This window comes from Orbicella faveolata, unplaced genomic scaffold (genome assembly GCF_042242905.1).
Source record: "Orbicella faveolata isolate gen_17 unplaced genomic scaffold, um_ofav_v1 contig_35, whole genome shotgun sequence".
NCBI lineage: Eukaryota > Metazoa > Cnidaria > Anthozoa > Scleractinia > Merulinidae > Orbicella > Orbicella faveolata.
This window is the reverse complement of record NW_028301564.1, coordinates 9,244,042-9,257,500: the sequence shown is the minus strand read 5'-3', so window position 1 is coordinate 9,257,500 and position 13,459 is coordinate 9,244,042. Positions and strand designations below refer to the sequence as shown.

General features: G+C 39.5%; 2 protein-coding genes, 1 long non-coding RNA gene and 1 pseudogene across 5 annotated transcripts in view; 1 reads left to right on the top strand and 3 right to left on the bottom strand.

The window, feature by feature from the left end:
• Positions 1-2,799, bottom strand: part of LOC110062378 (uncharacterized) — a 9,452-nt gene extending 6,653 nt beyond the window's left edge. Inside the window, exon 1 of the mRNA XM_020769253.2 lies at positions 1-2,799. This exon is cut by the window's left edge and continues 6,653 nt beyond it. Within this exon, the coding sequence (XP_020624912.2) occupies positions 1,945-2,799 (855 nt within the window). The 3' untranslated portion in view covers positions 1-1,944.
• LOC149103131 (uncharacterized) overlaps positions 1-10,233 on the top strand; it is a 21,587-nt gene extending 11,354 nt beyond the window's left edge. The window contains exon 2 of the long non-coding RNA XR_016201870.1: positions 9,988-10,233. This is a non-coding gene — a long non-coding RNA (uncharacterized LOC149103131). The remainder of the gene's footprint in view (positions 1-9,987) is intronic.
• The window catches only part of LOC110062393 (phosphopentomutase-like), a 100,062-nt gene that overhangs the window by 67,189 nt on the left and 19,414 nt on the right, over positions 1-13,459 (bottom strand). The window lies entirely within an intron of this gene.
• LOC110062379 (uncharacterized) lies at positions 4,671-6,457 on the bottom strand (annotated as a pseudogene).

Genomic DNA, 13,459 nt, shown 5'->3' with positions numbered 1-13,459 from the left:
AGATTGCCAAATGGTCTCTCTTGATAGCTGGAATTATATCTGTTGATGTAGTTAAATCATGTAGATTATTAGAGATCAACCAGTAGTCCAAACGGCAAAATATCCTCAGCCAGTTTTGGAACAACACCACTTGGTGAGTTAAATTTCTGACCACAAATGATAGCTGCTTTCCAAGCTACACAACTTGGCAAGTTAGATTTCTGACCATAAATTATGGCCAATTTTCAAACTACACCACTCGGTGAGTTAAATTTCTGAAAACAAATCATGGCCACTTTCTGAGCCACACAACTCAGCAAGTTAGATTTCTGACTACAAAGCTCAGGCAGAGGAGCGAAATAACACAGCTGAAGTTGAGCTCTGTCAATGCAGTTGTTTGTTGCTGACGACGGGCGATTTCGTCTAACAGGGCCAAACTCTACTTTCGCACCAGAAGTCATACATACCTCTTTAAGGCATTGCTAAATGTTAACAATGATATCTTTTAATCTCATGATATCCAGTCAGAAAGACTTGAAAGGAAAATTGACCACTTACAGCTTCCAAACTACAGATGTAAATGTCCACAAAAACCCACACTTGAATGAAACAAAGACCTGCACTCGAAAGAAATGTACAGCACATGGTTTGGCGATGATGTCATTCGTTTTGCCCCTGCTGCGGGGCGGCCAAATCACACGCAATGATTGATACCGTTGATTTTCTAGGTGTTAGTATGCCTCGTTTCTTATCAAGTATAACATTAAGTGGACAATTAAAATCTCCTCCTACAATGATATTTTCTTCTTTGTCCAAATTTTTATTTTTCAAACATTCCTAGCAAATTGGCAAATAATTTGAAACTGTCTTTATCTTTGTTAGGTGCATAGATATTGATCAAGACATAAATTTTGTCTTTAATCTCAGCTTTTAGGATACATGTAATATACCATCCCAAGGGGTTTATGATTTTGGAGTGAGGAGTGCAATCAACACCTTTTTTGATCAAGATGCGCAGGCAACTCCACGAGAATTTGAACTTCCATGTGACACAATAATCTAGGCCCCCCATTCATTTTTCCACTGTGTTTCTATTTCTTCTTTTGAATGTATTTCTTGTAATAAGGAGAAATCAGCATTTTTCTTTTGACACCAAGTATAAATTGTTTTTCTTTTATGAAATTTGCTAATGCCCTTCACATTTAAGGAAACCAATTTCAATGGCTCGACGCCCATTTTACGCTCTAGAATTGAATGCAAATTAAGTCGCAGAAGAACTCAAACATAACGTGATAAATAAAAATAAGTACTGATTTCGCCATATTGAGATAAGTTGCAAGAACCGGTGTTGAATCTGATCTCGGAAAAAAAAATTACATGAAGATGCACATGCTTAAAGAGGAATTACATATGACAAACAAATACATGTAGCAACAATTATCTAAAATTAATGTTAACAACAACTTGCTCTCTAATAATATTGTATGAACAAAAAAAAACAAGACAAATCTGGCAGTAAGTGGGACCATGGACACTAGGTGCTCCCTGGGATAGCAACGAGAGTGGGTGGTAGCGACACACTCTGGACAGGTAATTGGGTGGTTAGCAGACACACCCTGCAGACAAAGTGGGGTGGTTAGGGGACTCAAACCCCAAAGCATAAACACAACGTGGGGTGGTTAGCAGACACAAACCCCAAAGCAGAAACTTGGGCGGTTGGCGGACACACCCAGTGAATGAATTGGGGTGATAGCGCACTCACCCAGAGAACGAAGCCCCCCAGCCTAGCTGCTTAGGTAGCTAAGAATAAGATGGGGTAAGGGACCCACGCAGCCTGACGCAGGCGATAGCTAAGTGGAAGATGTGCACCCAAATTATGCCCCAAATACTGCCAGGTATGTAGTGACAAATATTAGTGCAACTTTAACAAGGTCTATGGGTGGCGGCTAGCTGGGCAGGGACTGCTTAGAGTATTGAAGCAGGTGTCGTGATGTATTGGGTATAGCAATTCCTGGACCAACAGCCAAGGGTTTGGATAAGCCAAGAGGGCAAGCTGGCCTCTGCAGCAGTAGTTGCAGCCCTGATGTGGAAACTGTGGAATGCATAGGACTCTGTGGCAAAACCCAAGCGTTGAAGCTGGAAGCGCAGAATTGAGGTTACTTTGTCCCTGGTGAGAAATTGCCCTGTTGAGAGGAAATAAAAGGGGGTGGAATTGCCTGAAAGCTGGTGAGCCAGGTAACGATGCATTGCCCGTACTGCACAGACTGAACGGCCAGAAGGAGTGAACATAATGGAACAGCCCATCCGGAAGGGATCAGTTTTGGATGATTTCAGTTGCAATGATAAGGAGCCTGCAGAGGTAAAACTGATGTCTGAGTGGGACAGGTGTACCAGCAGGTTGAAGAGAACTGAAGATGGTGAGGTGAACTCGCTTGAACATAAGAAGGCAAAGAAGACCAGAGTAAAGGCTGACCAGAGCATGAGTTTGTCCTGCGATACGATCTGAGGGTCATTTGCCAAGGCTCCTTTTAGCTGGCACATGACTGACATGGTGATAGGTAGACGGCGGCGAAAGGAGAGTCCAATTGTCCACTTGATGCCTCGTAGAAGTAAACGATGAAGGGGGGCATCTGCAAACGGGTCTGCAAGGCTGTTTTCGATGTGGGCAAACTGGATACCAGCCAGATGCAGCTTAATGGTTGGGAAGCTGACTTGATCAGAGAAGCCAAGAGGCAAAATAACATAGTTGTAACTCTGATGCAGGGAAGGGGTTCCATTGCCTTGAACAACAAAAGGTAGTATACCTGCAAATTCCAGCATGGTAGGTGCGACGTGTGGAAGGTGCAATGGCTTGGGACTCCATGATTAAACCATAATGTGCAAGATTTTCTGTCTCCACACCTCTATATACCTGTCCACTGATGATTAATTTATCAACTTTAAAGCTAGCCTTTTGTCCTGTCTTCTTTGCCTCTTTCAAAACCGGATAGAGCTTCTGGTGGATTTCGTCGATCTCTTTCGGAAAATCATTTGCAATTCAAATTCCACTGCCTTTGAGGTTCTTAACAAAGGACCACATAAATTCCTTGTCCTTGTAAAACTGAATTTTGCAATAATCGGTCTCGGCTTGGAAGAGCATGCCATATCCTGCCGTGTTGGAATTCAATGCACTCGCTTAAAATGAAAGCCGTCAACATCTTCTCCTGGGATATTCATCTCCTCATGCATCATGATACAAACCAGTTCCTCTGTTCTAGTGTTGGATTCCCCTCGTTCGTCTTCAATACTAATTATCTTAATATTTTCTCTCCTTGTATAGGCCTCTAGTTTACTGTTGCAGCGCTTTAAATTCATGACCTCTTCCTTAAGGGAGTTAAGTTCTTGATTACTAGTTTCTAAACCACTGTAGACGCAAACCATAGTGGCTTTTAGGTCTGTTATTTCAATAGCAGTGTTCTCTGCCGCTAGTTTCAACTGCTTATTCTCTTCTTCTAACTGTGTCATACATGTTTCAACAGCATCAAATTTGTCCACGACCTGTAAAACTTTGTTGAGTTTGGTGTTGATCTCAGCCATTTTCGAGGCATCATAGTAATGGCCGCCCGCTGGTGCATCTTCATCTGTCTGGGAACCATTTTCCCGTTGTCTTTTTGGCGTATTTTTCATATCTGTCACCGGTTTACCTTTGTTGTTATTGAGCATATCAGTTTCAGTGACAGAGGGCCAGTTTAAGCTTAAGAATTACATGCTCAGTTATTCCAGGGCTTCAAACACATGTCTTACCTCACTCCTGACCCCTAAAACCATGGACATAAACCATGGTCTTGTTAATGCCGTCGTCTTTGTAGATCTCAAAAAGGCATTTGATACAGTAGATCATGATATTTTGTAATGAAAATTGCAATACTATGGGATTCATTGGTCCAGCCATCAATGGTTTGCTTCTTATTTACTAGCTAATCGAACTCAGATTTTATACCTGGTGCAAATTTGGACACTGAATTGTCCGTAGAAGTTTTCGTAGCGTTGTACATCTGTACGCTTTAGTTTTATTAATATTGACTATACATGCAAGTTTCAAAAGTTAACAGTCTCATGTAAGGCCGTAGAGTCGTAGAGTCATAGAGTGGTAGATCCTTATAGCTTTATATTGCTTATTAGAGATATAGAGCGAAAACGTAATATTTTATTCATCTAAGCTACATGTATAATTACAACAACTGTTCATTTATTGTTTTTCAAAATGCAGAGTTATATTGCCCATTTTTCTTTTGAGTACTTAATTAGATGCAAGCTATATCATTTTCCACGATATTTTACTGTTATATATCTGTAATTTATAACCTTTACGGTTCTACCTGGTACAGCCGTAGAGTCGTACAAACAGGTAATGTATTTGTTTTGTTTTTACTGCTACATTTATCCCATTGTTCTTGTAGGTGCAGCCGAAGCATTTATGTTCCATGTATAAAGTTGTACCCACTTTTACGCATTTACCTCGCTACGCTTCTACGGCTGTACTGCTCTACGCCTGTAAGGCTCTACGTAGAGTTTGAATGAACCTTCCCTCAAAAGTTTACTTACACTGTAAAACTCCCCTCAAACGAGTTTATTAATTGCAGGGACAGACATTGGGTCCAAATTCTATCAAATCTTTTTTTTTTCCCATAGGCGATATTTCCATAACATCCTTTATTTTCTATTCAGTTTGAGGGACGCTTGTTCACCTCATTATTGTGGTACCATACATTACGCTACAGTGGAAATTCATCCCTTGATTTCAGAGTTACATTATTGCTTTATTTAGCTGCCGTTACCTGCAGAAAATCTTTACAGATAAGATGCTTATGCTTAAAACTGTTCATTTTTTTTTTAGCATTTACTTGTTTGTTACCATTTTCCATTTTCCATATTGGCTACACGCACAAGTAATGCCCTCATATCTAAAGGGTTTACCGTTACACACAGGTTGTTTGCTTGCTTTTTTTCTCTCTCTCTTTTTTTTTGTTTTTTTTTTGCCTTTGTACGAGTATGCACTCTTTTTTCTTTTTTTTTGGCTGTTGTTGTTAAAAGTGTGACAGGCCTGGCATGACTCCTGTGGGTTTCGTGATGTTGTATAATTAGTTTGACCTTTATAGTTTTGCTCTAACGAGTATATCTTTTAGAGATCTGTCTCTTATGTAAGAGATAATGGGTGGTTCCCGAAAAATCTCTCGAAGCAGGGGTTGTTTCTCAGCGATATGCCATTTGCTCATTAAAATCTTTTTGAGATTTTGCACTAATGGGTTGTATTTTCTGACGAAAGGCAGTATGATTTTTCACACCTTCTGTTTTTCCCGTAGCGCGTATTTTCTCTCTAAGAATTTGACCTCTGTGAGGATCTTTTCAACTATGTTGTTTGGATAGCCTCTGTCGCGTAATCGCAACTTGAAATATTAATGCTTTCTTCAAAAAGCGCTTTTGAAGAGTTAGTTCTACGAAGTCTGAGGGCTTCCCCTTTGATGAAGCCCTTCGCCACACCGGGGGCGTGACAAGAAGAGAAATACGTGTACTGAAAGGTTTCAGTAGGTTTGAAATGTGTGCGAATGTCTAGGATTGACTCCTCGTAGAATCTTTCGCCTTTAAATACTGTAGTGTCTAGGAAGTTTGTATCTTTCTCTGATATATTAACCGTGAATTTAATGGTAGTATGATGCCTGTTGGCTTCTAAGATAAAGAGATCAATCTCTTCTTTTGTTGTACCCCACAAAGAAAATATATCATCAATGTATCTTTTCCACTTGAGTGGTTTCGTTTTGCTCTTGTTGATGAGTTTGGTTTCAACTGCGGACATAAAGATATTGGCAAAAGCAACTGCCATTTTAGTGCCCATCGCAGTGCCGTGAGTCTGAAGGTAGTCTCTTCCACAAAATTGGAAGGAGTTCTCCTGAAGTATAAGTCTATGCATTTTCCTTAGCGCATTGGTTGGTATTGGGGTTTCTCCTTGATAGAATGTTTCGTATGCTTTGCATACAGTTTCGATACCCTCTTCCTGAAGAATGTTGGTGTACAGGCTGGTAACGTCCAGTGATACCATAATTGCGTTGTGTGGGACTTTCGTCTTTTCTACAAAATTGATGAAGTCTTTTGTATCCTTGAGACACGATTTTTGTGATTTTACTATTGGCTGGAGGATGTAGTCTACAAATGATGATATCCGTTCTGTTGGACCATCACAACCTGATTTTATAGGTCTTCCTACAGGTGTAGGTTTGTGAATCTTTGTAAGTGTGTAAAACACTGGTATGCGTGGTGGGTCTGGCGTTTGACATAGCCATTTCTTTGTCATATCGTTGATGTAGTTATGGCGGTGGAGCTCGTTGATGGGGTCTTGAACTTTGTTGAATGTTTCTCTAACCATAGATGTTTCTAGGGGCAGGTACTTATTTTTATCATCTAGTTGTACCTGGCTCTCTTCAATCTTATCTTTTTTGTTCATTATGACTGTTGTTGATCCCTTGTCTGCCTTTTTTATTTTTATTTCAGAATTTGTTTTAAGCTCTCTGATAGCTTTACGTTCTTTGTGTGGCAGGTTGTGTTTTGGCTTTGATAATTTAATTTCTGCGAGCTCTGTTTTGACTCCCTCTAGGTAATTTTCTAGAGCGACTGATGGTTGTACTGGTGGTTCCCAGTGTGATTTAACGTAGAAGGGATGTAGCTCTTTTTCTTGGCCATGAAAAATGTATTTTAGGCAAATTCGCCTTTCAAATTGTTTGAAGTCTTGTAGGAGTTGTCACTTAATGCGAGTTTCTCCCATGGTTGGTGTAGAAATGAATTTTTAAACCCTTCGATATTACATTTATCTGGTCAGTTGACATTTTGTAATCTGAGAGATTTTTAATGTATTTCTGGTCGTTGTTTGCGGATTTTTTGATTTTATCTCTCTTCGTTATTTTTCTTCTGTCATGATGTTTCTTGTTTTTAACTTTGCGCTTTTGTGTTTCCCTGCCCTTTGCCGTTTCGTCAGAAACAAAACAGGGATAAGATTTATCTTCTTTATTCTGGTTTTCTTCAAACTTTTTCATCAATACATCAAATTTCTTGATCCTCTGCATCAGCGTGTTTGCTGATGTAATTACATTCTCACTACATGCCTTAGGCTTATTGTCTCTGGCCGGAAGTGGCCGGTTTTTGATAAGTTTCTCATTGTCAGTTTTCCTTGTCTTGGCTAGGTTCATTTTCTGCTCTGTTTTTCTTTGTTTGTTCTTGTTGCGTTCTATTTTCCTGTAATGGAAACGTTTTAATGCACCAATCAGCTTTTGTTCGGTGTCCTTTCTGATGTGGTTTATGTCCCGCTTGAAGTCTTCGTCTGGCATGATGTTTGCTCGAATGTTATATTGTAATGATTTTGGACATGTTTTCTTTTCAGTGTGCGCCTTTAACTTCTGGGTAGAATCTTCAGATTTTTTGATTTTCTTCTTCAAGGCTATGGTGCTGTCATCATATCTTGTTCTTTTGCTGGTGACTTTAGGGCTGTACGTCTCTGAGAGGCGTTTTGCGGGTTGGCGGTCGTTGGCCACTCTCCAGCTCGTCTTCACTGTACAACAGCTCTTCCTCATTTACGGCATTAATTTCGTTTGCGAGTGCTAGGATGATGAATTGCTGTAACATGCGCGTGATACGTAAGTTGCAATTTCAAAACGTAAAAATAATTGCTTAGAGTGGGGACAGGAGAATTGCGTGTGTAAGTGGGGTTTGAAACAAGAGGATGAGTATAGGTGTGAAGATGAAATTTTTTAACGATTGTTATACTAGAAAAAAATTTCTATAATGCTCTCTCGCTTTCCATTTTATATTGTGTGGAATCAGCAATAGACACCTGCAATAACAAAATCTCGTTTTAAGATTAAGAACTAATGTATTTGAAAATATCAAGCAAAAAGTACTGATTTGCGTAACAAGATTGTTATAGCAAGACTTGGAAGGTGAGACTTAATCCCCTTCATATACAATCGTTGGGAAATTATAAAGCTAAATAAGTTACAAGTTTCCATCTATTTTAAAAGTAAACTTTTAAAAAGCAAATGCTCTGAGAAAAAGTGGTGAACCATGCATAAGGGCCTTTTGGCTAAAAACCACCCTGGCGACTTTTAAAACTTTGATAGCAATCGAGGTGATGGGAGTTCAGGAACAGTAATGGTGTAATACAGAACCGGAATGGGTAATAGGTGATCAGGAGATTATGATTTGAAAACATTGAAATTTTTGGGAAACATACATGATTTCAAAATGTAGAGAAAATGGAAGGACAAGGAGTTTGACCGCACGATATATATGATAAGGCCAAAAAGAGGCGTAGAGGCGTAGAAGGGTATAAAATTTTAATAAAAAGTAGATTAGTGTAAAGAAGTAATTTAAAAGAAAAATGTAGACACAATAGCGGTAAGGATATATTATAGTAGGAAGAATAGGGGAAGAAAAATTTAAGTTTAACTAAATATATATTAGGAAAAGCAAATTAACAAAAAAGTATAAATAAATTGCACTGTAAATTTCAAAGGATGGATGAGATAAACCTCAAAATGGGATTAAATTGTCCGAAAAATAGCAGCACATTATGTGGCAGCATTACAAGGAAAAAATTATACAAGAAAGTGAGAAAGTTGTCGAGAACCCGTTTGGATGTGTCATTTTGTACATAGTGGAATAAATTGGCAATAATAATACATTGGTTGCCAAGGCAATGCAAATGCACATTAGGAAAAAAAACAAGGGAAAATTAAAAATAGGCCAAGAACATGCCGCAGAAGGCTGGCGAAAAAAGAAGGCTAGGGGTGAGCCATAGGCGTATAGGCGTAGAACTCTACAAAAACTGCTACGCCAAATAGTGTGTCCAAATCTGGCCCACACTTGTCAGATTTGTCACATTAATTCCTGTAAGTCAACCCCAAAATGTCTAAGATGTGGTGTTCCCCAGGGAACAATTTTGGGACCTATTCTGTTTTTGATATATATAAATGACTTACCACATTGTCTGACATATTCGGAACCCAGAATGTATGCAGATGATACCAGCCTGACGCTTGCCAGCACTGACATTGAGCATATAAATTATCGCCTTAATCATGACCCGAGTGATGTGTACTAATGGCTGTCTGCTAAAGCCTGGTTCATACTCGTGAGATGAGCATAACACTAGTGAAATAAGCATAAGCGCAAGCACAAGAAAAAGGAACATGTTTCTTTTTCTTGTGCTTATGCTTGTGTTTACTTCACCAGTGTCCTATCTCACAAGTGGGAACCTGCTTACCTCACTAGTGCTATGCTTATCCCACAAGTGTGAACCAGGCTTAACAGGCTTTGTTAGTACGCACACATTCTGTGCATCACGCAAGGCATGGTTTAAGTGCCATGTGTGTGCTGGGTTGACATTGACGCAATCAACTATGCTTCCAAGTACACAACTTAAATGAAAGCAAAATTTTCCTACTGTGACTAAATCAAGTTACTTAAACCAGGAACACCAGAATAGCAGCATATCGCTAACCACTAACTGTTAATGTCTTCCAGCTGAAAAACTAGCCGTTATCTGTCAAAAATAATACTGATTTCCAACCGTAAACATGTACCTGCAGATAGTGTAGTGCGCGCGCAAAACAAGTGTGAGATGCGCAAACATTTTACTTACTGGGGAGGTGACAGGAAAAAATGTAACGGGCACCGTAAAAGTTTTCAAAAAAGATCAATAACTATAAAATGGAAGTGACAAGCCTATTCAACATGTGATTAGTTTCTGGTTGTGAGCAAAAGGTATTTAGACTGTATTTTAGCTGAACCAGAGGAAGGTTGTCAGAGATGCTAAAAGTGCTGTTGCAACAATTTTGTTATTAAAAACATACCAAAAATGGTTTTTATGTTACCATTTACCATGTAGTTTAAGATCTTTATATATGTGTTTGCTTTTCTGTATGTAAAGGGGAATTCTAAGGATATCTGTGAAGAAATATCCTTTCCTTCTTTTTTTTTCAGAAAAATGCTGATGTCAGCATTTTAGTTGAGACTCAAGCCTACAGTACCGCTCAAAAGTAAGTTACCACCTCTCGTCTCGTTTCTCTCGAGACGTTTCTCGTTTCTCGCGAGCTGCGTCTCGTTTCTCTCGAGAATCACTGAAGCGTTTAGTATGGCGTATATTACGCGTAAGAAACCGGTTACGGGTAACGATTGCCGCTCTGCAGTTCGTTGTCAAATCGATGGGACCGTCCAACATAAAATATGCATCGATCATTTGCTCGATTCGTATCGAAGAAAGGTAATATCGAACATCGAACGTAACTACAAGTAGAGTTACATGCGTTTCAATTCGTGCGATCACGGGGGCAAAGAGTTGATTTTGCGAATCTTGCTCACTCTGAATGATTCAGTTACCTACATTTGCTCGCTCTGCAATAACCGCTAACTCAAATAAACATTTAATTTTGCGTACAGTAGGAAAAAAACGTTACCGCTTTCAGCATGCGCCAGCGAGTCAGTTGTGAATGGGAGTCATGAAAGCGTCACGGAAATTGTTGAAAAAATGATATCTCCGGTTCTATTTGGCATAAATCGTTCATTCAAACGCTGAAATACGATATCTTTGAAGACAGAAGTTTTTATCAAAGTTTCTGAGATGCGCCGTTTACATTACATGTAGTTTTAAATTTTTCTGCCAGCGCGAGTTTTGTCTAGCGGCACGCGTCGACAAGTCGACAACATAATGAACTTTTATTGTTCTCCGAAACGTCAATGCAAACACTAAAAGTATATTTCCAGTTCTATTTGGCATAAATCGTTTATTCAAACGGCAAAATACTACATCTTTGAAGACAGGAGTTTCTAACAATGTTTATGTGATGCGACGTTTACAGTAACTCAATGTTTTTGCAAGGGAAAGTTCTGTCTAGCGGCAGTCGATTTAATACGCAAATGAAGTTTGTTTTGCAAAGCGTCGCGGCAAAAACATCGCCGGTTCTATGTGATATAAATCGTTTTTTCCAATGGCACAATACACTCTCTTTAACAGATAGAATTTTTGTTGCTCGACAACGAAGATCTCGCGCGGTATGTGAATAAACATTTTATATATCGGTCGATACAGCGGTCTAGGCCTGCCATAAGATACATGATCCGACTTCTGAACACTGAAACGCACTTTTATTACCACATTTGCACATAACTATTATTAACATTGGCCAGCTAGTCTAAGAGTCGTGATCTTTTCTAAATTACATTCATGACAACGGAAACTTTTCTCTTCGAACGGCAATACTGTACTTGAGCGCGCTCAAATCCACGAAACTATGTTGTTATCTCTCAATCTTTCTTATATGAACTTAAACACGTGAGAATCTCCGATTTTAAGACTGATGAATTCATTTTTTCACAAACTGGACTGTTTCGCACAAACTGGCCGTTAGGGTTCAATCTAAGAAAGCGGATTTTAGCGCACTCAAACATATGAATTAATTACTGTAACATTAAAAATAGAGCTTATTTAATCTCGTCGTTCCCGGCCATCACGCTTTTTCCTTTGCAAAAATTCGTCGATAGCAATAATACATTTCCTCCCTACTAAGTCCTCTTGTGCTGGGGTACATGGATACATTTTTAGAGCATACCTTTTTACAATATCTATTTTCACAGCATTCAGCTGCCACTTTCCCCGAGTCCCAGTACAGTTACGGTTAATTAACTCCTCCGGCTTAAAGATAACGCTTAAAAACTTAGCGGCGAAATTTCCCACACTACAACTTGAACGCTTCAAAAGTAATGCCTCCCCCATAAATATTTTATCCTCCTCCCCCAACGACTGTTCCCGTGAAACATTACCAATTTCCTTATCACCCTCTTCCAAAGCGCTTGCCCGTTCCATAACATTTGAAATGTCCCCTAAAATTTGATTTCCTCCACTTCCCCGTGAAACAATATTTTCCGTGGATCCCTGACCGAACCTTCCCATAACATTTGAAATATCCTGCAAACTTCCCTGTGAAACAATATCATTTTCCCTGTATCCCTCCCCCAAACTACATGATTCTCCCATAACAATTGAAATGTTGCTTATACCTCCCGATATGTCCTCAGTAACAAAATTTGAAGTTCTCCAATCCCTCTCCTCTGGGACACTTGATGCCCTATCCCTCCCTACTGAAACATTTGACACCCCGTCCCTCCCTACTGAAACACTTGATGCCCTGTCCCTCTCTATTGAAACACTTGATGCCCCATCCTTCCCTATTGAAACATTTGACCCCCTGTCCCTCCCTACTGAAACACTCGATGCCCTGTCCCTCTCTTCTGAAACACTTGTTGCCCTATCCCTCCCTGCTGAAACGTTTGACCCCCCGTCCCTCCCCACTGAAACACTTGATGCCCTGTCTCTCCCTTCCGAAACATTTGACTCTCCCTCATATTTGGCACATGCCCTAAACCCCGATTAACGTCATTACGTACATGTGTACCTACAAACCCTCCCCTCATTACATCAGCCATAAACTTAAAAAGTGCTTTCTGGTTTTCAATAATTATGTCAAGTTTTTCGTGTATAGAAACGTCTTCTCTCTTTTCGAGAAGGTCATCAAGGAAGCTCAACTGGTCCTGATACAATCGTCTTGGCTTTGTAGGCGGCTTTGGCGTTGAAGACGCAACCATTTCTGGTGAGGCGGGAGGTGCAGACTCTTGAGGTTCATCCTATAAAAGACAAATGAAAAAAGACAATAATAAGTACAGGGAATAAGAGACCTGTCTGGCTAATAATCACAGGGTCAATGTTCTTATTGAAAAGGTTAGAAAAAAATAAGTGAACAAGATAAGTAACCATTCAAGATTGTTGGATTTAACATCTGACATCTCAACTCGCTTAATTATCTGATGTCAAATGACATCATTTGACATATCAACTCGCTTAATTATCAATGTTTTTGTAAGCGTTTCCGACTGTTTTACTTAGCCGGTTCTTCCGTCAGAAGTACCTGACATTCATCCTATCAAAATCAGTAAAATAGAACTATAAGAAAAAAAGGACCGGGAAGCTTCTCTAAAAGTGAACATTTCAAATTTTGTTAACAAGGTTGTTGACTTTGAAAACTTCAGGTTATACCACATGTAAGCGCTGTCGCAAAACGTTTGCAATCCCAATAGAAGATACAATATATATACATTTCATTGTGGATCTTAGTGGAGCGATACCAAACCATCCAAGCATTGACATCTCAACTTGCTTAATTATCAATGTTTACTTTGTCAAGTTACCTCGTTGCCGACATCCTTCTCCCCACTCACATTGTTGTTAGTGTTACACAACGCGGGTGGCACGGTTTCGGACTGTTCTTTCTCCGGCTCTACAGGTGCTACTGTCAGAAGTACCTGACATTCATCCTATCAAACCCAATAAAATAGAAATATAAGAAAACAAAAATGACTGGGAAGCTTCTCTAAATCTGTGTTATTCGCGAATAGTTACGTT